The sequence below is a fragment of the Populus euphratica genome, unplaced genomic scaffold (genome assembly GCF_000495115.2).
Source record: "Populus euphratica unplaced genomic scaffold, PopEup_1.0 scaffold85.1, whole genome shotgun sequence".
NCBI lineage: Eukaryota > Viridiplantae > Streptophyta > Magnoliopsida > Malpighiales > Salicaceae > Populus > Populus euphratica.
The window spans coordinates 891,334-917,483 of record NW_011499898.1 but is presented as its reverse complement, the minus strand read 5'-3'; the positions used below and the strand labels follow the sequence as shown (position 1 = coordinate 917,483).

Sequence of the window (26,150 nt, the reverse complement as noted above, 5' to 3'; positions counted from 1 at the left end):
CTCCCAGCCAAAAAAAAAAAAAAAAAAAACCGACTAGAGACAAACAAGAAGAAATATCAGCATATTTTGTGTTTTCTGCAATTTGAGCAAAATAATAAAAGAGTTCGAAGATAGATTAGTTGGATATGGAAAAAAGAGGAGAACAGGCTTGCAGAGGTTTCAAATCTGATAAAGCGACTTGTCTATTATTTTTGTTATGAGAGATTATTTCATTTATAATTTTGTCTGGGTGTGCTTGGCTTCCAATATGAGATTGATTATCGACTTTTTCTTAAACCTTTTTCTCTTGAAATCATAGATTTTCAAATATTTTCTTTGAATTTATGTTTTAGTTCTTCCTTAGTTTTTTTCCCTTTCTTTCTGGAGATTGGTTTCACATTTCAGATAGTGACAAAAGGCATTGAAAGAGGAGACAAGTTTGGAGATGGAAATTTGATCTAACCTAGGTTGCAATAAACTAAATTCTGAGTTATTCCTTATTTGACCGATGACACAATTGGAATGCCACCTTTTGGTTGCATTTAAAACATAGGGATGCAAATGTTCAGTTTTGTTAGATGAGGGATGGATGTGTGGGTTTAGGCAAACTTCAGAAATCTTTTCATAATCACCCTTGCAAATTCGAAGGCCATTTATATACTAAGTGTTTGAAGCACATGCAACTGCCAGACATGTTAAATTAAAGCGTGTTGAAGAAACTAGCATAGCTCAAACACTTCGGATGAAACCTTAATTGTTTTGGATATCCTACTAAAGATTATCAAACTTGTATGTTCTCTCAAACAATCATATTTTCCTTCTCCAATGCTTTAATTTAAAGGAAATATTGATTGTCTCCTATAAATTCTTGAATGCAAGAAACTGTAAGAAAAAAATAAAAAACAGACAGAGGTTTACAATGTTCAGAACTATCCTAGAAGAGAAAACACGTCAACAAGCAAACAACAATTAATTGACAGATAGACGATCTAAAAGAAAGGAAACCTTTATTACCTCAACTCCCAGACCTTTCACATATACATTGGTGAAAAGTTCTGAAGGATCTGGCATGGGACTTTCCTGTAAAAACAATTGAAAAGGAAAAAAAAGAAGAGAGGCATCAAGACCATGGAAAATTTGAGAATACCAAAACACCAGTGAATAATTAGTGAGATAAGGAAAAAGTTCCTTCCAACAAACAAGGTCGCAGAGCATTGAAAATTGAAACAAAACATGGTTCTTACCTTGGCTTGAGCAATGGCTTCGTCTACTTGTTTTCTCACTTCTTTTTCAATATCCTGAAATGTATAGGAAAGCAGTGCAAATTGATTTTAAATTCAATCAGGATAGCTATGAACTTCATTGTATCATGAGAATCTTCCTCAAAACATACACGCACACACACACACATGCAGAGAAAGAGAGAGAGAGAGATAAGGGCAAAATTCCGCACACGAAGAGAAAGAGAGAGAGAGAGAGATAAGGGCAAAATTCCATTACTAAAATGTAACAGTAATTGAAAGCAAAATACACAATTGTCCAGAATTCACATAAGAATGCAATCCAAGTTCACAAAATTACCTTTAGCTCTTTCTCAGTAGCTAGATCATGAGTCAATATCAATTTTCTTATTCGTTCAATTGGATCACGTTCCTGAGGATGATATCACAAAGACAGAACTATACATGAAACATCTGAAATGATGAACAAACTTTAGCCTTGGAAACAGAAATGCTGAATAGAACATGCAATAACCTGTCTCACGCCACTAATCTCATCACGGGTACGATAGGTGCTCCCAGGATCAGACATAGAATGGCCATGATACCTGTAGGTATCCATTTCAAGTATCTGACACGAGCATCAAAAAATAAAATAAATAAACAAATCAATTTTGATACAGTGAGAAGCGATAATTAGAACACTTCATTAACCACTTCCATTGCCAGCTGAAAAGACGATAACAAAATATTAAAATAATTGCATGAAAACTGACACACTATTTTAGAGAATTCTGAAGATTTTCATTTCACATGTCCTAGCATGTAACCTTGCACCCCACATAAGTTCAGCTATGAGCAAATGTCAAAACATGGCCTAATCTATCTCCAAGGATTGTAACAAAAACATTTGCTTGTCAAGACATTTTACATATCCGTAAGTTCTCTCACTATTCTTTTAATCTTAAACTACCAAAGCATAGCTTGTCCAAAGATATGCAAAAAGGATAGTGTAACCTAGCCTAAGAAAATAGAATGAGAACACTTGAATAAGCTTTCTTCTTAGATAAGTAAGCTCCAATACAGCATAAATTATATTGAACTATAACAGGAATCCCTTTGGAACAAGCTATATAATATTGTTACTCAAAGCATCATGATAATGTAAAATGACATTAGATAGTTGTTTAAGTGCCAAGATCTAAATCAGAAGTGATAGGAAGAACAAAGCGCTACAACTGAAAGCAAAAAAGCATGGCTTCATAAAGAGTTAATAAAAGAATAAAAAATGAAGATTAAACTCTCATAGGCAAGGGACCTTAAAAACAAAATGCACAATAGCTGGACAAGATTAAAACTCACAATAGGTCCACTCTTTAAGGCATGCTCCTTTGCAAATTTGCATGCTTGTTTCACAGCAAAAGCATCCATGCCATCTACCTGTTAACAAAAAACTATGAAGTATGAAAAAAACTCGTAAACCTAACATATTGTGGTAGATAAATCCACATTACCAGTCTAGCCCATACCAATGCCAGTCAAGCTGAAAGCATCAATCAAGTAAAAGAGAAGATAATTTTCAATTTACATCATAACCTGCTCTCGAAAAACATTGCAAATTATTAAACAAGAAAAGTATATCCAAAACCATCTCCAAGCAACTGAACAGAAAATGCTTCAAAAAGTCCTACAGTGGGAATTTGAGACCAATGACATAACATACAATATTACGCAAGGAGACAAAAAGTTTTTAGAAATAAGTCTATATGAAGCTGCCCACAACACAGTTTCATTGGCAAAATAAGGGGAACTATTTGATCAGGATTGACTCCCCTAACAAACTAAAAATTGACATAATGCAGAAAGAATGGAAAACTACCACATGCTTGCACAAACACACAAAAAGAAATACATTGGAAAATACATCAAAAAAGGAAAAAAAAATCAGTTGGAGTCTATCATGACATAGTTGCATGCTTATTTTGTTACAATTTCATTGCAGCAACAATTTTGCAATAATATTCTTCCATTGCTTTCTTTACAAACAACTGCAAAACACGCCTAGCAAAACATTTTGCAAGATCTTATGCGTCTTAATATAGTCTTCAAACAGAATAGCTCCATGACTGGAAAATTAAACTTCCCAATCAACTCAATGCCGCATGAGGCTAATTTCTAAATTATCAATTCAAACAAGAAACTAAAAGTGAATCCAGTTAGTGATTCCTTAATACTTACTAGCATGCTGACTCAAATATTTAGACAAATATAACAGCAATTACTCCAAAGTTTGCCCGTATATTATTCAGCCAGAGGAAAAAAAAAGAAAAAGGATCATCATACGTTTAAATAATAGAACAAAATAGTTCAGCCAGAGGAAAAAAAAAAAAGGATCAGCATACGTTTAAATAATAGAACAAAATAGTAAGATTTTGAACAGCAGAGTTTCAAAACAAACAACACAAATAACATTTCCATTACTATCTGATAAAAAAAATATAATTATAATCATTAAAATCCAAAATGCAAACAAAGCATAAAAACCAAATTCAAGATTGAATATTACCTTCAAGCCAGGAACATAGTCTCCACGCTTGTAGTATGCTGGACTCTTGGCGGCTCTCCACTCAGCTGTCCCCATTCCATCTACACAAAAAACACTTGTCATCCAGTTGACAAATAGAAGCGAATGGAAAATAGTAAATAATGATTAAAGTATCTCACAATGATTATTCTCGCAGACCAAAATGACAGGAAGATCCCAAAGAGCGGAGATATTAAGGGCTTCGAACAACTGTCCTTGATTAGCAGCACCATCTCCATACAAAGCAAAAGCGACGGCGTCGTCCTTGTTATACTTGTGGGCAAATGCCAATCCACAGCCTAAGGGTACTTGAGCTCCCACTATACCGTGCCCTCCATAAAACCCGCTATCCTTCTTATAGAAATGCATGGACCCACCTTTCCCATTCGAACAACCGCCCTGTCGTCCCATCAGCTCCGAAAACACCTCCAGGAGGGTCCCACCTCTCCCGAGAAACGTGCAGTGGTCGCGGTAGGCAGTTATGATGCTGTCCTTTTTGGTAATTGCAGCCTCCATTCCAACGGCCACGGCTTCTTGACCATCGTAGAGGTGGCAAAAACCACGGATGAGTTTGGCCTTGTAGAGAGAGTCAGCGGCTATTTCCATACGGCGCATCGTGGCCATGACGCGGAAGAAGGAGAGGAGCTCCTGGGGATTGGTCTCGACAGTGCGTGATGGAGGATCGCATCTGTGAGTGGCGAAGGGAACGGAGGTCTCAATTGTGATGGGATCGGTGGAGGTGGAGATCTGACGGCGGAGAGAAAAGGCGGTGGCTAGAGGTTTGACTAGATTGGATCTGGATGAAAACGATTTTAGGTGAGATAAGGCCATCTCGACCGACGACGGTGTCCAGTGGGGTTTGGTTAGGGACGAGCTGATTGACACGCAGAATAATAGCCTTGGAATTGATTTTGTTCGGGAGGCGAAGCACTGTTATTAAACACGTGCCGGTTCCAACTCGACAGTTGACTTGGGATCCAGCCATCCCTAGGCTAAGGCCCGCTTATTATCAAAATAAAACGAATGTTTGTTTGTTTGTTTTTTTAAATTACTTTTTAAAAATTTTGATTTTTTTAAATTAATTTTTTTAATATTTATAAATTTTTTTAATGTACTTATATTAAAAATTAATTTTAAAAAATAAAAAAATATTATTTTAATATATTTCTAATTAATATATCTTTAAATGAATAATTAAAAAATATGTGAAAAATATAATAATTAAAACACAATTTTAATTTAAAGTTTATCCGGTCTAATTTTAGTTGGTTTGTAATTCAATTTTTTTGTTTTAAATATTAGTTGACGTGAATCTCATATTAGCCAACCAACAATTTTTATATATTTATAAAGATATTTATATTTTTTTATAACTTGCAAAAGCAACTTGCAGTGGAGCATATTTTTTTATAACACACACACACACACATATATCAATTTTTATATATTTATAAAGATATTTTTATTTTTTTATAACACATATATATATGATAATTAAAAACACATAATGAAATGTAATAGTTAAAATACATGTAATTAAAAACATATAATGAAATGTAATAGTTAAAATACATGTAACAAATATATTATAATTTTAAAATTTAAATTGGAACTCATCAAGATAAATTGTTAAACTTAAATTGGGATTCACCATGATAAATTATGGATAATGTATTAGATAAATTAATATGAGTTAACTCAACTTAATTTATTTATTTATAAATAAATAAATAAATAAATAAATTATTTTTATAATTTTTTTTAAATTAATTAAATTAAAGTTAACTCGAATTTTTAATCATGTTAATTTAGCCACTATTATTTTTGGTTGAAACTATTGAATCCTAAGAAAATAATGTAGGCAAATCTACGAGTAGAGATAAATTAAATATATAAAGTAAAACTATAATTAATTTCTTTTTACCTAAAGCAATTCTAAAACTCAATTATGTCGAGTTTTAAATAACAACCATGGCGATCTCCATCACCATCAACCCCCTGTTTTCGACACTACCATACCACCGTAATCACTTGCAATCAATATGATCATTATTGCCAGCATGACCACCCTCTCTTACTACTACTTTGTTACCGACACAATCATTGTTTATTACACTACCACCGTTGTCGCTGCCACCACAATGTCTACTTAACCGTCACTATGATTGCCAAGGCCATTTCATCACTAATCATTTGTCTTTCAAATTTCCATACAAAATGGATAATAAAAAAGTGTAAATAAAACAAATTCCACTCACATATCAGAATAAATTCATAAGCAATTTAAATAACCTTGAGATGCGTTAAATCTAAAGATGGCAGATGTATTTCTGTAAAGAATTCTTTGTATCCTCTTTTTACTAGAATGATACTAATTCTGGTCTGGTTTTATTTTGGAACAGGAAGCTGTCACTCAATTTTTCTTCAACTTTCTCTTCAGGAGGTAAATCGTACAAGGAAGATGGGTCTAGAAGAAAGAATTCAAGAAAACATGGAAGCAAAGTGGTCTTTAATAGTATTGTTAACATGTCAGAAGAACCTCTTTCAAAGAGTGATACAAGCAAAATACGCCGTACACCGGCAGTCTCTTCGTCCACCGTTTCTCTGATGATGCGACACTGTTATTTTATTTCTTTCTCTTTCTTTCCTTTTCTTTTGAATATACTGGTTTTGTTATAGTTGACTTGTAATCTGTCATCTAGAATGGGAAAGTAGTTTAGTCATCTAAAATAAATAATGATTTCCAGGCGCCTCTATTGTTGATACCCTAGCACAGCTTAAGGTAAGCGATATGTTGCCGGCAGTTTGGTTTATTTTTAACCAGAGAGGATGCGATTGGCTGTGAAGTATCTTGAAGGTTGTAGGCTCTTAGATGAGTGTGAGACGAGTGAGGTTGAAAAGGTTCGGTGCTCAGTATCCCGACGCTTTCAGGGAGACTGCTGTCAAAGGACTTCTAAGAGGGGTAGCTGCACATCATGCGGGATGTCACAGCTGTCATCTCGTCTCTCAGCGAGAGGAGTGCTAGCGGACGCATTTCATTAAGTCCAAATGAGCTTCTTCAAATGGCCGGGCGAGCTGGCCATAGAGGCATTGAATAAAGGGTACTGGTTCAGATTTCCAATGAAGGTGCTGAAGGGTATTGCAAGCTTCTATTTGCTGGACTAGAACCTCTTGTATCACAGTTTACTGCTTCCTATGGGATAGTGCTGAATCTTCTTGCTGATGCAAAAGTTACTCGTAGATCAAGTGAATCAAACGAAATGAAGGTTCTCCAGCCAGGGAGAACTTTGGAAGAATCAAGGAAACTAGTTGTGCGAAGTCTGGGAACATATAGTAGCAACAATGTGATGCTTGCTTCAAAAGAGTAGCCGGCTAAAATACAGAGAGATTGAAACGCTGACCTCAGAAATCAGTGACGATGCTATAGATAGAAAGAGCAGGAAAATCCTATCTGATGTAGCATACAAGGAGAACGCAGTACAAGAAGAACAATTGAAGGAAGATAAACGCCTGCGGACAGATCTAAGTTGGACGATGGAAACAAAGAGATTAAAAATGCTTTGAAGCTTCTGCTGAAAGAGTTGGAAAATGATCATGTACCCTTTTTTGTGCTTCCAATACAAAGACTCTAGGGGAGTGAAACATTCATTGCTTGCTGTTTATCCGGGGAATTCTGATTCAATTGATGGTTCAAAACTTAAGAACATGGTTTCTGCCCATGATTCATCAGCACAGACTGCTGCATCAAGTTTAACGTAAGCGAAGTTGAAAATCATAAAGATGTCGAGCCGTCATATTATGTAGCTCTTGGTTCAGATAACTCGTGGTATATGTTTACAGAAAAATAAATAAAAAATGTTAATAGGACAGGCCTTCCTAATGTTACCCTGGCTGTTGGGTTGATTAGCCACGTAAAGTTATGCAGATGCTTCTTGATATGGAGGAGAAGCGGTGGGAAAAGCTTTTTGATTCTGAACTTGGTGGTTTATGGTGCGTCGAAGGATCTCTAGAGACATGGTCGTGGATGAAGTGTTACTTATGTCAGAAGCTTACCATGAATGCAATTGAAAGTTACAAGGAACAAAGAATCTAAGGTGCTCGTTCGAAGAAAACGATAGGTCGTTGTGAAGGCTTTAAAAGAATACATAAGGATCATAGACTGGAAGAATTTTACAGAGAATATACGAGGATCATAGACTGGAAGACTTTTACAGAGAATAAGATTAAACGCCTCAGGATAAGATCGAACTGTTTGAACGAACGGATGCAGGAAATTGAAATCTGGTTGGAAGGAATTCTAGAAGATCAGCAACGCTGTACATGAAAGTAGGGCATTGGATATCAATACGCAAGTAACATTTCCCCTTGGTGAAACTGCAGCTGCAATTCGAGGAGAAAATGAACAATGGCTTGCAATGGTTCTTCGAAGTAGAATCTTATTGGATGTAAAACCTGCACAACTTGCCGCTGTCTGTGGAATTGTAGTTTCTGAAGGGATCAAAGTTCGTGCTTGGGAAAATAACAACTACATAGATGAACCTTCTTCTGATGTAATCAGTGTTATCAAGGTCTTAAATGAGCACAGAAGTAACCTTTCACAGCTCCAGGAAAAGCATGGGGTAGAGATACCCTGTTGTTTGGGCAGCCAATTCCCAGGTACGGTTGAAGCATGGGCTGCAGGGCTTAACTTGGAGGGAAATGATGATGGTCATTTAGTTCGCCATCTACGACGAACAATTGACCTATTGGCTCAGATTCCTAAATTGCCTGATAATGACCCAATGTTGCAAAGCACTGCTAAGACAGCATCCAACATCATGGACTGTCCGACGAACAATTGACCTATTGGCTCAGATTCCAAAATTGCCTGATATTGATCCAATGTTGCAAAGCACTGCTAAGACAGTATCCAACATCATGGACTGTCCACCAATTAGTGAACTGACTCGATAAGGTTTATTTCTGCGAGAGATTTCATATATTTCATATGCTGTTTCTTGAAGGTGAACGCTTACCTAGATATCTCTTGTTTAATCTTCAAAGCAGTTTAACACACGAATGATGTAGCCTAGTCCCGGTTACCCAATACAAATATCAAGTGGAAATCTTTACCAAAATGTTTTGACAGTTTCTGGATTTATGGTATTGACGGAAGGTGCATGCGAATTATTTCCCGATTCAGCCCTAGTCTTATCAATTTGACAAGTTCTACCACTAAAACCTACAAAACATTTGTTCAGTAGGAACCGGAGAGTTGTTACGATCTGTGTTCATCAGGGAAGCCGATTTTTATGTGGACTCCTCTCCCTTGCGAATCTTGTGATGGGTTACAGCTTACCTGTGCATTTTATGTGGACTTCAAATGCCTTTTTGTGGGAAAAGTTGCAGGGGACTAGCTGGTTTTTTGTGCCTGTCTGGGTCTTTGGCTCCTTAATCAAAAGAAAAAAAATCCATCTTTACAGCTTACCTGTGCATTTTATGTTGGACTTCAAATGCCTTTTTGTGGGAAAAGTTGCAGGGGACTAGCTGGTTTTTTGTGCCTGTCTGGGTCTTTGGCTCCTTAACCAAAAGAAAAAAAATCCATCTTTACAGCTTACCTGTGCATTTTATGTTGGACTTCAAATGCCTTTTTGTGGGAAAAGTTGCAGGGGACTAGCTGGTTTTTTGTGCCTGTCTGGGTCTTTGGCTCCTTAACCAAAAGAAAAAAAATCCATCTTTTACCCTCAAAATCCAATGCTCTTTCTTCTGAATGCTGATGCATTCCACCTTATTTTTATCTGCTTTTAGCTGGATACAGTATAGATACAGTGAGATTTAAGAATGCTATGCTGACTGAAAAATAATATCATTTCCAGACAGAAATGTCATCTGAACATTTATGTGATCAATACAATCTAGATTATACAGTAGCCTATCAAGGGACTCTTCATTTTGATCCTCAACTTCCGAGCAATCTGTGCGCTGCTTTTGGATGACCTGGCCGCTTATTGCAGTCAGTCCAGTAGCCTATCTAGGGATTCTTCATTTTGATCCTCAACTTCCGAGCAATCTGTGCTGCTTTTGGATGAACTGGTCGCTTATTGCAGTCAGTCTGTTCTACATCCACCCAGTTTATAACCTTCAATAGTAGAGATTGAGGAACTTTCTTAGCATCCTCATCTGCTGTTCCTTTAGATTTCTTCACTCCAGTTCCCAAAGCTTTCTCTAGGAAGTCCATGAACCAATTTCCAGCTTCATTTTCAATCTGCTTACCCAACCTGATTGTATTGCTTAAATTGCAAGAGGCTGGTCTCTTGTTCTCATCATTCTCAATAGTAGCTTTAGGTAGCAGTTTTCCATGTGGAGTTAATGGCCCTTTTCTTTCTGAAGAGGCCTTTTGATTAGAATTTGATCTTAGGAGTTTCTCGAAATTCATCCTCTGATCACTACTTCTTTCAGGGAAGCTGGCAATTGACTTATACAATGCTGTTCTTCTCTTCGATGAGTTCAATTCTGAATTCCCACACTGGTCCATAGAATTGTTTCCAATTTCATGCAAGATTGAAGAATCTTCACACTGTTTGGTATTTGTGTCCTGAGCAATTTCAGCAGCTGAAGTGGCTGCTTGAATGGACACCATATCAGTAACTGCTCTCACAATATGGAGATGGAACTCCAGAAACTGGTCAAAACAGGCCGCTGGAGCTTCTGGTCTCGCTGATTTGCTCAAATTCGAGAACATCCTACTCAAGTAGATGAAGTTGTGATGTTAGCAAAACTCATTTTCAAACTTCCAAAAACATGACAACATTATTAAACAAATGATCCAGTGAATCACAAACACGAGCGTAAAAGAAGGTTTAGTACTTCAAAGAGCGAACTAAAGTTTCAGTAGCCGAAGCATCTCTTAGCGCCTGGAGGGCTATCTTCTGAGCTGCATCTCGTTGCTGCACAGCTTCCTGTCAACCACAAGTTTTAGCAAACAGAGAAAAAAAAAATAACGATTAAGTAGTCAAGAGTTCACCTGACCTAATACGTTCTTTAGCTTAACAGAAGTTCAGCAAACAAGCGAAAGCAATAAAGCATCAGCAATTCACCTTGCCTAATACGTTCAGTTTTCCTGGTAAACTCATGGACAACCCGGTGCTGCTATCAGAGGCTGAGTTACCGGGTTGATACTGCATCTCTGAGATGGCCTTTAAATTCGAAGAGTTTTGTGCTTCACCGCCCATTCTGAGAGAAGCTACCGCCCTTACATTTCTTAAACTCGGCGGGGGAGTCGAACTTTTCTTTTCCTACACAAAACAAAAACAGCAGCATTCCAATATTATTTTTTAACTGAAGGAGATTTAAAGGGCAATTGAAAGGCTTCAGATTTTTCCAAAAGCCCAGTACCAGCTCAAGCTTATCAATAAATTAAGGAATAGAAAAACAAGAAAAAAACTTCAATTTAAGTGAGAGGGAAGTGCACTTACAGATGATTTGCAGGGGCTAATTGGAATTCTAGCTTCTCGTTCACAGACGCTCTTGCTTCTTCGAAACTTGGAATTAGCAGAAGATGCAATACAACTTTTCCTGAGCAATGCAGGACTCTCACCCTTGGTGTCCACCATCTTAGCCAGCGATCCACCACCAGCAAAAGAACACCTAATCAGCCCATTAGTACCTCCATCTTTGGCAATTCTCCCTCTAACCATTGGAGATACTGATTTCACACAACTTACAGCCAATCGCTGTTTCAACGGAGTGCACTGATCAAAATCCAAAGGAACTGGCTTTAAAACCATTGGAGATGAAACCCCATCTGCCCCATTTTGCCCTGTTTCCCAAGAACCTCTCCTATGACCATTGGGTGGTTTTTGTTCGCTTCTTCTCTCTCCCTTTCCTCTCAGACCCATAAGGGGTTCAGGGGTACCTAATAATGGGTGTCTGCCTGGAAGTGGTTTTGCCCCTTTGACAACAGGAACTGGAGATCCTGGCTCTAGTCTGTCAACGTAAATGAACTGGCCAAGCTGCATCTTGTTGCTGAGGACAAAGTCATCTTGATCAGAGGGAAGACTTACATAGATGGAGTGTGAAGAATCGGATACTTTAATGAAAAACCCATGTTTGGGCCACAGATTTTTCTCGTCAAGCTCAGCTGGGACTATATCAGTTACCTGCAGGAGTGAACTCCGGTGTTCGCCGGTGGGCTTAGTCCCCGTGTCCATCCCATTTAGAAGCTTCAACAGAATTCCAGGTGCCAATGTTGCCATATCGACTTTCCTTCCCTTCCCTTTTCGATGATGGATTGTTTGAAAAAATGGAAAATCGATTTTAAGGTTGGGATTTGAGAGTGGAGGGAGTGGTTGTTGTCGGGTAATTGAGTAGGCGTCGGGTGTTGCTAACGGTAAGTAGGTGGTAGTGGTAGTGGATTACTTTTTTAAAATTCGGATTTTTTCGAACGTTGCTGCAACGGTCGGATGTTGGGGTCTTTTCTACATTCCATTTTTTTTTAATTATTTCCTACTCCTATTTTGCTTTAGATTTAAATAATTGAAAAGTATTTTAAAAATATATTTGAATAATAGAAAATACAAAAATGAATTACATTTCATTCAAAACCTGTAAACAACATAAGTTAGGGTTAAGATTAGAATATTTTACACTTTCTAGAATTTTAATTACTATTTTTACATTCTTTAAATTAAATATTTTATTGATAGATAAATATTTGGAAGCACAAAAAAATCTTCAACACAGATTTTTTTTTTTGATAATTGGTAATAGGTAATGATTAAAATAAGATAAAATAAAATTTAAATATTCTAATTATAAAAAAATTAGTAACTATATTCTTAGATTAAAATGTAATGCTAACATCTAACATCATTATTTATGAAAAATCTATCTATCATCTTTTATATATAAAAAAATAAGGCTATTTTCATCTATTAAAATAATAAAAATAAATTATAACAAATTATAGATTAGAATCATAGTTTTTAAACCTTATTTAATGATTAACATGGGTCAACCATCATTTTTTTTATAAAATAAAATAATAGTTTTTTTTTTTAAATAATTAACAGATTGCAATTAAATTTTTAAAAAACAAATAATTAACAGATTGCAATTAAATTTTTAATTAAATCTAAATTAACCAAATTATTAAATCAACCTAAATTTTTAATTCAATCATTTAATTTTTATTTTTTTTATATTTTTTTAAACTCAATCTGATTTTAACCATCTAGCTGGGTCTTTAAGCTATTGGAATAACACATTTTTTTTTTAATGAGATTTTTGTTTTTTTAAGTTTGAAAAATCAACAACTCAAAATTTTGACAATGTTTATATTATAACTTTCAAAAGTTGTTGGTAACTTGGGCATGCATTACAAAAAAAATCCTAAAATTATCATCTTGTCAGTTAAAACCGTGGATTCTAAGTTGCAGCCATCTGATGGTTTTCTCTGCCAGAACTTTCTAAGCTTTTTCGTTTTTTTTTTTTAAATAATTATTGAACAGGTAAATTTTCACTAGGTCTACCCCTTCAAAGGAAACCTCCGGAGCAGTCAAATTCAGCTATAGATCCCTTGAACTATAAGCTATTTGGATTGTAAATCAATTTAGATTCCTGACTGAATTATACCTAGTCAATTTATTCAACTCAAACTGATACAGATTTCGAATGGACGCACCAGGCCAGTCAAAGATTTTAATCATGCTGCTTCAGCCAAACCTCCTTTGATCTTTATTAAATTTCAGCCAATATTCATTACAATACCTCCATCAACTGAATTTATCCATGTCCATTTTAAATTCAATCATCACATTTCAAATCTAATGACTTAAATTTGAGTTTCGTTCAAGTCTAAAAATGGTGTTTGACATCAAACAAAATATTGCTTGAAAAGCTGAAACAATTAATTCAATGATCCTTGAGGCTGATTTGATGGCCACAGGAAACATCTTAAACGACGAACGGTAGCAGAAAGGCTTGTAATTCAAGTACATCACAGTTCATATATTAAAATCAAAAGAAAGATAATATAAGGGTGTTAATCAAAATGGTCGACAATTCTCAAGAATTCATGTCAAATTGGGATATTACATCACGTCAGCCCTATTTACATGCGTGATCGTGGCTCAAAATGCCACAAGCTTACACTACACTACGATCTTGCAAACCCATATCTCCTTTCACTTGGTGAGACGGGTATGAGAACAGATCAAAGATAATTTTCGGAGACGCCCCAACAAATGCATTTCCAGCGCTGAAGCATACGATGCATTCCGAAGCCAGACTGCGGAGCAGAATCTGAGAGCACAAGTAATAGAGGCTGTTCAGATAAAATTAAAAAAATAAAAAAAAGTGATCGAGAGGAGGTTTTTTTCCTGTTTGCTTTAAGTTATAAATAGAGAACTGAAAAAATTGTACACACCATATCCACTTTGTTGCAGGAAGGCGTGTTATGATGAGCTAGATAGCAGTCTGTGAAACCGTTGTACTCTTTTGGAAATCTTTGCCTGGCCGTCGTGGCACAAGCCATTCTGCTGCAAAGCTTTGCTTTTCTTTTGTGGTCGGAACAAAAAATCTTCTGTGTCTAAAACATAGGATACCTACATGCACACATCACCAATTGATCAACAGAAGATAAAAGAAACCAGTGGGCTAGGGCTTGCTTAATTGCAAGCAATCGAGTACAAAAGGGCAAAAACTAAAACGTGACTTCTAATGCAAGATACCTTTGAGGAATTGCAAGCAATTTTACACTCTAAACCGTTCAAAACCCGAAACCCTTCCATGGCCTGGCACTCATCAGCATCTGAATATCTATGTTTATTCCTGTCAACAGTGGGCTTTGTTAAACATGGGAGCTCGTACAGAATAAATAACTGTCCATTGTGTCTACGCACCTCTTCAAGAAAATCCCTGGCTTCTCTCTTTTGTCAGGAACAACAGAGAGGAAATCATTATGCAGATACGATGCAAAATTAGGATCCATGGAGACAGCAGTAACTTCGGGTTTATCATGTCCAAAGTCCATAAGCTGAATAGACAAGCGGGTTGGTGCAGAAGACTGCACAGAAAATTAGTGTTACAGTTGCATCAAAATTAACAAACCTTCATCCTCGTAACATTGCAATAAAAAAAAAAGACAAGCAAAACCACAAGACCTACACATTCAATACGATATATATTCTCATCATGAAGAAGCACGCGAGCATTTTCATGACAAACAATATCCACAAATCTTCCATGCTTCCTGGATTTTTCATATGCATATAGTTGGAGCAACTTGTTGTCCATTTCATCTGTTGCCACGGTTTGGAGCTGAGGAAAATAAAAGAGTACTCGGTGAGAAGAGAAGAGGTCAAGAAAGGCAGAAGACAGAAGAATGAAAATGTTGAAGGAAATCCTGAGCATTTTACCTGTTTGACAAGCTTATATATTAGTTTGTCCAATGTGAATAGAACATATGACTGTGTCCCAATAATAGCCCGGCAATCATCCTCAAATTTTGTATTGTCAGAAGAACCATCAAGTAAGTTGTAAAGTGCACTCATGAATCTGTAAAGACATACTTAAATTAATAAAGACATTAAAGTTGATAGAATAACCTAAATTTCTGAAGCTAGGGCACCTGGCATAAAGATCAGTAGGACTAGTGTCATTTGAAGCTCTCCATTTCCTCTCGGCAGATGATGAATTAACCTTTGCTGATTGTATTCTCTCATATAATGTCTGTCAAAATAGCAAATAAGGAAACCATGTTATCAAAAGCAATCTCTTAATTAAATGAAAAATGTCCTGCCAAATAAACAGAATTCAAAAACAAGCCTTACTTGGTGAAGCCTAAAAAGCACATAAAAGGAATCATTTCCATAGAAAACCCGAGAACCTTTTTCTTTGTCATGCAATGAAGGGGGGACATGCTTTGCCAAAGGCTTCACATTTAGAAGAAAACGTTCTGAAAATGGTAAAATCGTTCCTTCTCCTTCAACATCATGGGCATCAGCCATTCCTTCGGCCTCACCTTCACTCTCAGCTTTATTATCATGCTCATCATGGTCACCATCTTCCTCATGCTCTTCCCGAGAGCAATCTTCACCATCACCAGACTCACTTCCAGAAACATCACCATTCTCAGAGGCATTCTCACTATCCTCTGATGACCTTTGAGCACTTTCACCGCCTTCATCATCAGCATCAGCATCATTCTCCCCACCTGCCTCTCCACATTCTTCTCCTTGTCTGGCTTGATATTGCCTACTAACAGCACTGTCCTTCACCTTCTGCGCTGCCTCCAAACCAGCTTCTCCATAAACTGCAAAATTATCCTCCTCAAAATCTCCATTTGGAGATAATTCACCCTCTTCTCTTTCAATTTTAAATTGTGCAGCAGATTCATCATTATATCTGTTACTCTTGATGACTTCTGTTGCCACCCCATTTGTGGATACAGGGGGTCTTGAAAATTCACCACCCTGTTAAATCAGCAACAGATAGTCATCTTTCATCTGAAGTTAACTAGAAGGGGAAAAAAAATGATCAAATAAGAAACCCAAGATGTTTTTCATTTAGTTGATGTTTATTTCTCAACAATCCTTAGCCATGTCAGCCTGCAGTTAGGGAGTATTTTTCTATAATTTTTTTCTTTAAATTCAATTACAAAACCAGTAAAAGATACTTGTCAAGCCACCCATCAAAACAACTTATATTCTATGTCTGAGAAAATAATTCAACTTCAATTCTACCCATATGATACCAAGGCTAACAGCATAAAATTCCAATTGACTATGGCAAGCAGTCTATCAAGGACAACAAAACCTCAATTCCAAACTAGTTTGTCTCCGATTTATGGATCCTTTTGCGCTACTGCACAAGATCATATACCAAATCAACCTCAATATCACAAGATTTTAAATCGTTTGACACCCCTTTCATCCATGTCCACCCCCATCCTTTATTGTCAACTTATTGGTACGTGTAAAATCAAAAACATGCTAAATAAATTGATGTAAACTGATATAGTATGAAAACACCATACCTCTGTTGATGGTAATATTTCATTACTCGAACCTATTCCAAGCCCTCCCTCAACAGTGCCATTACTAGGTCTTGAAGGGGTAGCACCAAGCCCTTGCAACAAAATGCTACATCTCAGAAATCTAGCCATAAATTTGAAAGAAAAAAAAGGAGGGGGGAACTTGCAATACAGGAGAGAGATTTAAGGAAATAACACAAATTAAATAAGATTGGAAACATCCATCAAACCTGATTCAACAAGAGTTCGTCCATTACTTAACTCCGCCCCAGTGACATGAGATGCATTTGAATTTAGTAGTCGGTCATTGGAAGGAGCTTGTTTAGTGATCCCTGACAATTCATCAGCTGCATTGATGAGTACCTTATCATGTTGAAGAGTGCTCGTGGAAGTATCACTTTTGCGAGCCACGTGTTCCGCATCAGGAGAACCATTTTCTTTAACCCTGTTTTCTCCATTTAGCATCCAAGCCCTGCTAGAACTTGATTGTTCAGGTTGGAGGCTTTCATCTCCATTTCTTGAAGGATTCGAATGTTTGGAGTTTGTGACCGCACCACCACCACTAGGGCTGCCTTCACTCTCTCCACTTTTAGAAGACTGATTCTTAGCTTTTACAACATCTTCAGTGTCCTCGGCACCTTGAGGTCGAGATGGAACACCAAGCATGGGTTCTAAAAAGGTTGTCCAAATCTTCATCACTTTATCTAACTGTTCAGATGTACAAACTTCTCCACATGAATATTTGATGAGTTGATATAAGTCCTCATGAATGTCAGCATCTGGGTACTCAAATTCCAAATTTGGTATAATAGGTCTTCTGTTTCCAGCAGCAAAAGCAAGAAGCACATCATCTTCCTTGCGCTTATTCTCACTAATTTCTTTGATCTCCGCCAGTAAGGCTGCAAAATATGTCATATATCCATTATGTTAATGCAGCTATGGATCATATGCAGTCACAAATTTATATAAATTCATGATTTTATAATCAAGGATGAAGCAAGTTATTTCCTATACAGACAAGAGTATATGCAAGAAGTCATTGATAAAGGATGGAGCAAAGCAACTTCCAAAATCTTTCAGGATTCTTATTTACTTTTGCTTAGTACCCACAACAAAATGTATAAGATAATGGTCAGAGATCATAATTCCCATTCACGCCAAGATATCAAAATAATTACATATTAATTGCTTCATCTGAATGCGTATATACCAGGATGTCAACTAGTAAATACCTTTTGTGCTCAAGCTCTTTGTATCCTGCTGCTTGAAATAGAAGCTACGATGATCGAGTGATTTGTGATAGTTTTTGGCATAAATTTCAGCCCAAACTTTGTTAAAGTCAGCACGACACCTTGCCCACTCTTCTTGTTTCTGCTTCAAGCGGGTTAATACAACTGGCAAAGCAAGAGAAGTGTTCTTCCTCAATACATCCATTACATCGAGCCCGTGGTCACCATATAAACGTTCAACACACCTCAGATTCAGAGCTAAACCAGAAGAAAGGAAAATCTCATCAGAAAAGAGGAGAGCACCTCACAAATGAGCATAGGGTAAAGTTGATATTCTAATAACTCAATCAAACACCAATCAAGTTATGACCTGTTAAGTGCTCATCAATTCGGATTGGACTATCCATTTTAATCGTGTTATTGTTGATCTTTTCTAATAATTCTTCCACACGCTTGGTTGTTACATTCACAGATTCTAACAACATGTCCAGCTCAAACCTGAAATGACAAGAAAGGTCATCAACAATTGCCAAAAGATAACCAAAACGCTAGAATCTTTGAAAGTGATAATTCATGTATAGCAGAAACAAACAGAGTTGTGCAAACAGTGCCATCTCAGTTTCCTACAAAAGACATCATAGTGACAGAATGTTATATTTTGACATTAATCACAAAAGAAATGTCATGGGAAAGTAGGCAGTTTTAGAATTAAGAAGTTAAAAGCAAGTTCTCAAAGAGAATTTTCATTACCTACAAAAAAAAAAAACCCAATTTTTGTTTTAAAAAAATGGACAGAAAATAAATTAACATCATCCAAGGCAAGCTCCAACCTGTCATCTTCACATCGAAACAAGCTCTCTTCATACTGGTTTTTCCGCATATGTTTAAAAGAGTAATCTTCACTTCCTGAAGTAACAGATACCCAATGATCATTCAGTACTTCAGCACCAAGCTTGGTCCTCTGACTTGCAGGAGGTATCATGTACTGCCATCATGCAATAAATAAGTTACTCAGGGAGCATAAACTATTAGAAGTGCTAATCAACTGCAGAAAATATATCATCAATAAAAGAAGTTAATTACACTCTTTGGTAGAAGCCGATAACTGGGAGTGCAGCGCTCGCAGTTAGATAAGTCAAGTTCATTAATGGGTTTTGCTGGAAGCTTATCCTTGCTGGGAAATAAAGACATTTTGTGACCTCCTGTATCCTTATTTCCAAAGGCCACACTTTTTTCAAGCCTATCCCTTTCTCGGATTTCATGGTCTCTATCTTTAACCCCATCATCTCTCTCACGATCCCGATCTCTATCTCGGTCTTCTACTTTCAAAACTCTGGGTAAATTACCTTCATTCCACAGTGATTCTGGAATAAGTTAGTAAACATTAATCTGAATGCAACAGAGGTCAGATCATTTTAGAACCAATCCAAACATGGTTGGTTCACTAAAAGTTGAACTAGAACCGAACACAAGTTCCTAGAAAATCAAATTAAACCAAATGAATCCAGCATGCTAGAAAAGCAACATTAGATGAAGAGAGCTAAGATGATGAGAGGATCATCTAGACTAACAATAACAAGAAGAGACATTCATTACTTACTTTTACTCACAACACCAGCAAGTAGACCCTCTACAATACAAAATTTTAATCAGACACTGTTGATAATACAAAATTTCCAAAGCAAGTAACAAGAATATTTGTTTCATAAAGGTACCCTTTTTTTCACACATTGCCAAGAATTCATTGAACCCGTCCATGAGATCTGGATATTTTCCAAGCACATCACCCACCACCTGGTACAACCAAGAGTTTCACGCTTTACTAGTTCTATTCCAACAACATTTTTTAAGATAAGATATATTCCAACAACATTGACTATAAGTAGGTTAGACGTATAGACAGGACCCTACTACTATTTCTTTATATACACAATATTGAAGTGAAATCAAGTTGATCCCAGCACATTCAACAGCAAGAGACTTGCCAAATAATGCACCAAACAAGGAGCATAAAAACTTCCTATCAAGCAAGAGTAAATAACCTTGAAATGAAGAGTTGAAACCGTGTAACCCAAAAATGGTTAGGTCAAACCTTCAAACCTCTATCCCTTACAACATAAATAATTTGAAGTTTTCAGTTCCAAATGCAAAAGTCCAAGGAGAGCAAACAAGAGCTACTCCTTCAGAAGTAAGATTTAATTTCAAGTACCTCTAGTGCCATAGAGGACATAAACTATATATACATGATTTGACATGAGCTCTTCATGCATTCAAGGGTAACAACAGAAGCTAATTGATAAATTAATGTATATCTTTTTCTGTTAATATTGGTTGTTGTGGAGCAATGTTAAATGACTATCAGCCATACCAAAGATTGCAACTCTGATCGTGTGATTATTTCCCTGGTATAGAGATGAAGACACTTCAAAAAATTCTGGTAATTTTCAGGATTGTGCACCGTCTCCTTGACTTTGTCACAAAAAGCAAGCTCTTGACTTAATGCACCTGCCATGATATGAACCAAGTCAACAAAGCAGAAATAGAAGGAGAAGGTAACAAAACTTGAAAAGGGAAAAGGAGCTTTCCCCTGGTGAAGAAGGAAAAGAAACAAAAACTCAATTTAAATACACTAAGAGCATTAGATTCCATAAAGAAAATATAATTGACACTAGCAATGATGATCATTTAAGTTTGAAGCAGTGTATAAAGACATGAAGCCTGATAAGCACCCCAAAAGTAATAGGGATGATGTATTACAAAGTAATATGCACAATAGAGAAGTGCATTTTCACTGAATTCACAAATGATGGAGAATGCAACCAGATCTAGCAGCATAAAAAATATACAAAGACAAAACTTGGACCCTAAAAAGTTCAAGAAAAAAGGGGAAAACCTTGATGCAATATTAGAATTAAAATCACTAGTCATTACTTTGAATACGAATGTCAGAAACATATAACTTACTGCATCATTAGATATCTCAGAACTCTACATCAGAAACCAATCAAAATGTGCACAATCACGAAATAAAACAGTAGACAATCTGCAATGTGAACTAAGCAAAGCACACCATCTTATAAAGAAAGGTTAATGAAAAGGAAAGAAAAGAAAACAGCCCAACAACCAAAGAACATTAATCTGTGACTTCATCTCCAAAAGAAAAGAAAAAAAATGGAAACATGATACTGAAAACTCATCTACACAAGTGGAAGTTGCAGATGCACAAAATATGATGCGGTTGAAAATTGAGAACCAGAAGAATAACAGACAGAAGTTCACCAATAATATAATAATTTCCAGTTACAGCCATAGCTCTAGCCAAAAACCAATCACATCTATGAGCATAAAGCACTGAAAAGCAACTAAGAACTCACTTTTTACAGCATTTTTATCATCATAAGCAGATGAAACAGGATTCATTCCTCCGAAGCTCTCATCACCATCCCCACCTTGTTCAGCAGCTGAATCTTCAACTCTACGAGCAGGTTTACGCTTGTGAGGGAATCGTTGGTTGAAGTCTCGATTTCCATCATGATCATTATCTCTATCATCCCGCTCACATTCCCTCCTATCTCTGTCTTCTCTCCTCTCCTTTTCTTTTTCAACACGCCTGCGTTGATCCTTATCTGCTCTGATCATAGCCCTATCATGGTCGGGATCGGGACGGTCAACACTGATGTCACGTTCAGCATGTGAAGCCATAGCCCTTTCTTTCTGGTAAGAGATGCAAATCCAAACATTAGCCTGGTTATTAACTGAAAATTCAGAGAAATGAGAAAGGAAGGGAAAGGAGGAACCTTGTCAACATGCATTTGGCGCATTGTAGGCATGGCAGAACTTCTGTCATGGGGAGCAGAATTCCTGGCAGATGGAAAATGAGCACTGGCAGCCGATGAAGAATCAGGAAGGAAATGGGTGAACTCCAAGAGCAGATCATGGTGGTCTCGAAAAAGTGCAGCCACCTGCAACAGAAGTAGTTCCATTAAAACTGTTCAAAGTTCTTATGTCCCAAAGACAGACAAAAAATAAGCAGTTATAAATGAATATGATATAGAAACAGAAAAAGGAGCATTCAAACAAAAGAAAAGTCAGTGGAGGTGAGAAAAGTGTGACAGGTATACCTCCTGGTAGACCTCACTGATGGACTTATTTTCCTTTCTGTACATGTTCAAAATGTCTAAAAAAGATTTGTAAACATGATCATCACCTTGAAACCTTGTCTGGAGACACAAAATTCATACAATTAAAACTGTTGAAACCAAAACAATAAACCATCCTGCAGTTTGGCCAGGAAACAATGTTTGTACCTTAATTTTGTTCACAAAATTAATTGCTTCTTCAAATTCAACTGGCTTTTTCTGTGGAGGTTGTTCCTCTTCCAGTGGGAGGGTGATCTCATATCCTTTTGGCAAGAAGGTATTGAAACCCAAAATTAAATCACGATGCCCTTTAAATAACTCCTTCACCCTTGCTATGACACCGGCAGTGTCAATTCTACAGACAACATCCAAAGCAACAAGTTGATAAAATTCATCAAAACACACGCACATGTACATATTTTTTTTAAAAAAAAAAAATAAGCTCATTGCCTGCAATGCACATGTACATATTTTTTTTTTAAAAAAAAAAAAATAAGCTCATTGCCTGCACATCAACTACAAACCTTTGAGCTTTGAAATCCTTCATGACCTCAAGAAAGTCATCGTACTTTTCTCTTTTGTCTTGAAATATATCCTTGACAGCCTTGAGATATGCCAAGGCATCATTTGTTGTAAGTTTCTGTCCTCCTCCTCCTCCACCACCACCACCTCCCCCTCCAATCATCTGAGGTTGCCCAGAACTTCATAGCACAAAGATATATTTAAATTAACGATTTCATAACTAAATTCCAAAACACATCCAATAGATCATTGGCCTCAGCCCCCGGATTCATTCCCGTAAAAGTTACACAAGTACACTTAATAGCACCTAAGACAAGAACAATCACCTAGAATTCATGGTTTCCATCACATCCAAACCGATAACCGAAGGAATTTTTAAGATAATCTAGCATGAAGAAAAATTATCCTATCTCATCAAAGAAGAAGAAAATTAAAATACAACTACTGAATCTTAACCTAAAAAGGTAAAAAAAAAGTAATCTCAGCCAGACAAGAGCATCCCAAAAACTAAAATTAGTAACAGTAATATCTAACATGCGAAGCAATTAATCTGTTTTAACATAAATTGGTTCCAGAATCAAGCACTAAAATCAGCAAAATTAAAAAAAAAACTTACGCTTCGCCTTTAGTGGAAGAAGAGAGCACAGGCCTTTTAAGTTGAGACCCCATGTAAACATCATCTCTTGACCTCTTCATCTTTTCCCTTCTTTCTTTTTACAAATAACAAAACTCTCTCCCTCTCCCTCTCTTCAACAACAGTAAAAGCAACCGCAACGAGTCATGCTTCGAACAACTTCGATTGAAGACCTGCAATCAAAAAATCGGTTAGCAGATCTAACCGATATTTTACTTTAGAAACAAAATAAAACAACAGATTATAATTATAATTAGCCATAGATCACCTCATCGAAACACCAAGCAATTTTTTCATTTTACTTCAATTCAAAGCAACTTATTTAACCGAATTTTACAAAGATATAGATCGTTTAATACTCCCTACTGAATTAGCAAACACACCTTTTCTCAGCAAACAGAAAAAAATAAATAAAAAAGCCTTTTCTTTTCTTTTTCTCTTTTTAATTTCAGAGACACCAGACCAGACAGGAACACACAGCTTTAAAAAAGCCTTTTCTTTTCCTTTTCTCTTTTTAATTTCAGAGAGACCAGACCAGACAGGAACACACAGCTTTATATCTTAATGAAGATGAAGAACTTTCGATGTAAAACCTTTAAAGGATGAGGGATGTGGTAATTGGAGCACTGGCTTATATCACGAAATGACACAAGAAGAAAAGGAGACAGACGAGAGGAGAGGATGCATACATACACATACAGCAATGTTATGTTTTTTGGTTGAGAAGAAGCGAGGGTGAGAGTTTTAGAATGTTGATTTAATATATAGGGTAAACCTCAAAATGGTCCTCTAACTATATGCTTTCTCTTATGTAAGTCCTCATACAATTCTTTATCTCGATTAGGTTTCTTAGTCTTTCCATCTACGTTCCTTCATGGGTTTTGTATTTTATTTTATTTTATAACTTTTTTTGCTTAAATGATTCTCTGTTCATGTAGAAATGATACTCGATAGTAATTATTTCTACTATAATGCATCTCTTACATGGGTTTTGTATTTTTTTTCTTTTTATGTAAAATTGTAAATTAGTATATATTTGTAGAATAATGATTCTCTGTATATATAAAATAAATAAAAATCGATAGTAATCACCACACCAGATCTCATTTCTATGCGAGTGAAGAGAAAATGCATTGGAAATACTAGACAAATTCCGTGAGAAAAAAAAAACTTTTGAAGTGGAGAGCTTAATTGAGAATTTCAGGTAATTAGGGATGCAATTGAGATAAGAATACCATTTAAGGACTCGATCTAGATAAGTTCCATAACTGGGTGTTTATTTTTAGGTTACCCTCTGATACATGAAATCCTCATATATTTTTTGAAGACACGAAGAGGAAATAACTAATAAGAATTCGATCGTGACGTGGAGATAAATTTACGTTCGTTTTAGCTCGCTGCCGCTCCTCGGGGCTGCCTGCGGGCTTGGATTAGGGCTTCTGTTCAATTTCAGGATTGGTAATCGAGTAAGGATCGGATGGTCATGTTGTAATGTAATGTGGTGGCATTTTGGGCAATGTACCAAAACATTTGAGAGAGAGAGAGAGTTGAAACTTGAAAGCGAAAGGGTTTCTTTTGTTTTAGTCACGTGATATTTAATATTTGGGGACTTTTTTGACAGTTTGAATGATCGATTTTCTAGTCAGATTGGAATTAGGGCAAAGTCTGTGGGTTTGATTTTAAAGGTGGTTTATTTTCTTACTACTTGCGGTTTCTAGTAACCGAGGAAGTGCGTGCGCTGGATGTTTTATATGTAAGAAGATTAGGTTTGAGTAATAAAGATTATTTTTTAAAATATTTTTTATTTAAAAATATATTTACATATTATTTTTTATTTTTTAAAATTTATTTTTGATATTGATATATAATCTAAAAACATAAAATAAAATTTTTAATTTTTAATGGACGAAGTGGGTTTAAGTTTTCAAAGGCCCAATTAGGCCATGGAAAAATCTGAAGTCTTGCTTTTGGGTCACTGAAGCTGGTGCTGAGGCTCTAAGGCCTCTTTGTAAAGTTAAAGGGCAGAGCCTTCAGCCTACAGGTTCTCTTCCTTTTAAGGGCTAGGGACTGTTTAATTTATTTTATACTGTGAAGAGGGCAAATCTAATAACCATTGTTTCATGGACCTGCGGGTATCGAGCCCAACTGGTAGTAACTAATCTAGATTTAATTCTCGCAGGTTGCCCGGAATTTCCACGTTATTCTCTCACCCCGTTGAATTGTAGGTTAGTTTTTATTTTTTAGTATTTTTTTATATTAATATATTAAAATAATTTAAAATGAAAAAATATTTAATTTAAAGAAAAATAAAAAATTTTAAAATCACTTTTTATACACAGAAATAAACATAGCTAAGCATAATTGTAAAACCTTGTGAAGGATTTTTTCATGATTTATATATACAGATTAACCCTAATTAATTTAAAGTAATGTTGTTTAGAATTAAAAAAAATTAAAATAGTATCATTTAAAAAAACCAAAAGTAAAGTAAGTTCTTATATGGGTTTTGATTGGAATATTAACTCGTTAAATCACTTAATTTATTTTAATTTGAGATATAAAATTCTTAAGTAATTATTAAAACTTTTTTTTTATATCAATTCTTGTTATTGTTAAAAATATCATTATTTTTTACAAACAATATTAATTATTTTTGTTGATAATGAATATCCAAAACTAAATATAAAGAAGTCAAATTTGCTAAAATAATAAAAAAAATTCACTAAAATTGCATGAAAAGTCAAAAACTAATGTAGAGGGAATTTAGTTTTAGCAAGTTATAAAAATAGGAAAAAAGAAAATGAGGGCGCCAAATCCGCAAGCATGCACCC

At 35.9% G+C, this 26,150-nt stretch overlaps 3 protein-coding genes and 1 pseudogene across 11 annotated transcripts in view; 1 reads left to right on the top strand and 3 right to left on the bottom strand.

Annotated features, from left to right (window-relative positions):
* The window catches only part of LOC105132390 (pyruvate dehydrogenase complex E1 alpha subunit), a 5,508-nt gene extending 784 nt beyond the window's left edge, over nucleotides 1-4,724 (bottom strand). Inside the window, exons 1-7 of the mRNA XM_011035871.1 lie at nucleotides 3,924-4,724; nucleotides 3,766-3,845; nucleotides 2,562-2,639; nucleotides 1,735-1,830; nucleotides 1,561-1,632; nucleotides 1,224-1,277; nucleotides 994-1,059 (exon numbers count right to left, since the gene is read on the bottom strand). Of these exons, the coding sequence (XP_011034173.1) occupies nucleotides 994-1,059; nucleotides 1,224-1,277; nucleotides 1,561-1,632; nucleotides 1,735-1,830; nucleotides 2,562-2,639; nucleotides 3,766-3,845; nucleotides 3,924-4,614 (1,137 nt within the window). The 5' untranslated portion in view covers nucleotides 4,615-4,724. The remainder of the gene's footprint in view (nucleotides 1-993; nucleotides 1,060-1,223; nucleotides 1,278-1,560; nucleotides 1,633-1,734; nucleotides 1,831-2,561; nucleotides 2,640-3,765; nucleotides 3,846-3,923) is intronic.
* A 1,378-nt stretch (nucleotides 4,725-6,102) lies between these two features.
* Nucleotides 6,103-8,624, top strand: LOC105132442 (DEAD-box ATP-dependent RNA helicase ISE2, chloroplastic-like; annotated as a pseudogene).
* Nucleotides 8,625-9,586: 962 nt separating this feature from the next.
* Nucleotides 9,587-12,175, bottom strand: LOC105132389 (uncharacterized). 3 transcript variants are annotated; one of them, XM_011035870.1, is made up of 5 exons: nucleotides 11,238-12,175; nucleotides 10,860-11,057; nucleotides 10,630-10,721; nucleotides 9,790-10,505; nucleotides 9,587-9,694 (listed from the first exon to the last, which is right to left on the bottom strand). In XM_011035870.1, the coding sequence occupies exons 1-4, from the start codon at nucleotides 12,015-12,017 to the stop codon at nucleotides 9,794-9,796; spliced, it is 1,782 nt and encodes a 593-aa protein (XP_011034172.1). In that variant the 5' UTR covers nucleotides 12,018-12,175; the 3' UTR covers nucleotides 9,587-9,694; nucleotides 9,790-9,793. The 3 variants fall into 3 exon arrangements, with proteins under 3 accessions (XP_011034172.1, XP_011034171.1, XP_011034170.1); XM_011035868.1 differs by having other exon boundaries at nucleotides 9,597-9,737; nucleotides 9,833-10,505; XM_011035869.1 differs by having other exon boundaries at nucleotides 9,587-10,505.
* Nucleotides 12,176-13,743: 1,568 nt separating this feature from the next.
* LOC105132388 (paired amphipathic helix protein Sin3-like 4) lies at nucleotides 13,744-24,047 on the bottom strand. Of its 7 annotated transcripts, none has more exons than XM_011035860.1 (24): nucleotides 23,913-24,047; nucleotides 23,302-23,492; nucleotides 22,688-22,864; nucleotides 22,332-22,518; nucleotides 22,146-22,244; nucleotides 21,822-21,986; nucleotides 21,399-21,738; nucleotides 20,393-20,529; nucleotides 19,740-19,818; nucleotides 19,625-19,654; nucleotides 19,108-19,388; nucleotides 18,855-19,009; nucleotides 18,395-18,522; nucleotides 18,028-18,282; nucleotides 17,026-17,694; nucleotides 16,799-16,890; nucleotides 15,594-16,235; nucleotides 15,392-15,492; nucleotides 15,180-15,318; nucleotides 14,929-15,081; nucleotides 14,664-14,827; nucleotides 14,493-14,592; nucleotides 14,189-14,366; nucleotides 13,744-14,064 (listed from the first exon to the last, which is right to left on the bottom strand). In XM_011035860.1, exons 2-23 carry the CDS (start codon nucleotides 23,379-23,381, stop codon nucleotides 14,217-14,219), a joined length of 4,323 nt encoding a protein of 1,440 aa, XP_011034162.1. In that variant the 5' UTR covers nucleotides 23,382-23,492; nucleotides 23,913-24,047; the 3' UTR covers nucleotides 13,744-14,064; nucleotides 14,189-14,216. The 7 variants fall into 7 exon arrangements, with proteins under 7 accessions (XP_011034162.1, XP_011034169.1, XP_011034168.1 ...); XM_011035867.1 differs by having other exon boundaries at nucleotides 19,108-19,370; XM_011035866.1 differs by having other exon boundaries at nucleotides 19,740-19,815.
* Between the last annotated feature and the right edge of the window lie 2,103 nt (nucleotides 24,048-26,150).

Coding starts and splice junctions, on each gene's coding strand:
- LOC105132389 (XM_011035868.1), bottom strand. CDS start 12,017: ATGGCAACATTGGCACCTGGAATTCTGTTGAAGCTTCTAAATGGGATG. Junction 10,506..10,629: donor ACTTTAGTTCGCTCTTTGAA/GTACTAAACCTT, acceptor CTACTTGAGTAG/GATGTTCTCGAATTTGAGCA. Junction 9,738..9,832: donor TTCATCCAAAAGCAGCACAG/ATTGCTCGGAAG, acceptor AGCAGCGCACAG/ATTGCTCGGAAGTTGAGGAT.
- LOC105132388 (XM_011035860.1), bottom strand. CDS start 23,381: ATGAAGAGGTCAAGAGATGATGTTTACATGGGGTCTCAACTTAAAAGG. Junction 16,891..17,025: donor ACGAACTCTTGTTGAATCAG/GTTTGATGGATG, acceptor TTTTGTTGCAAG/GGCTTGGTGCTACCCCTTCA. Junction 14,367..14,492: donor TTGCTTGCAATTCCTCAAAG/GTATCTTGCATT, acceptor GTGTGCATGTAG/GTATCCTATGTTTTAGACAC.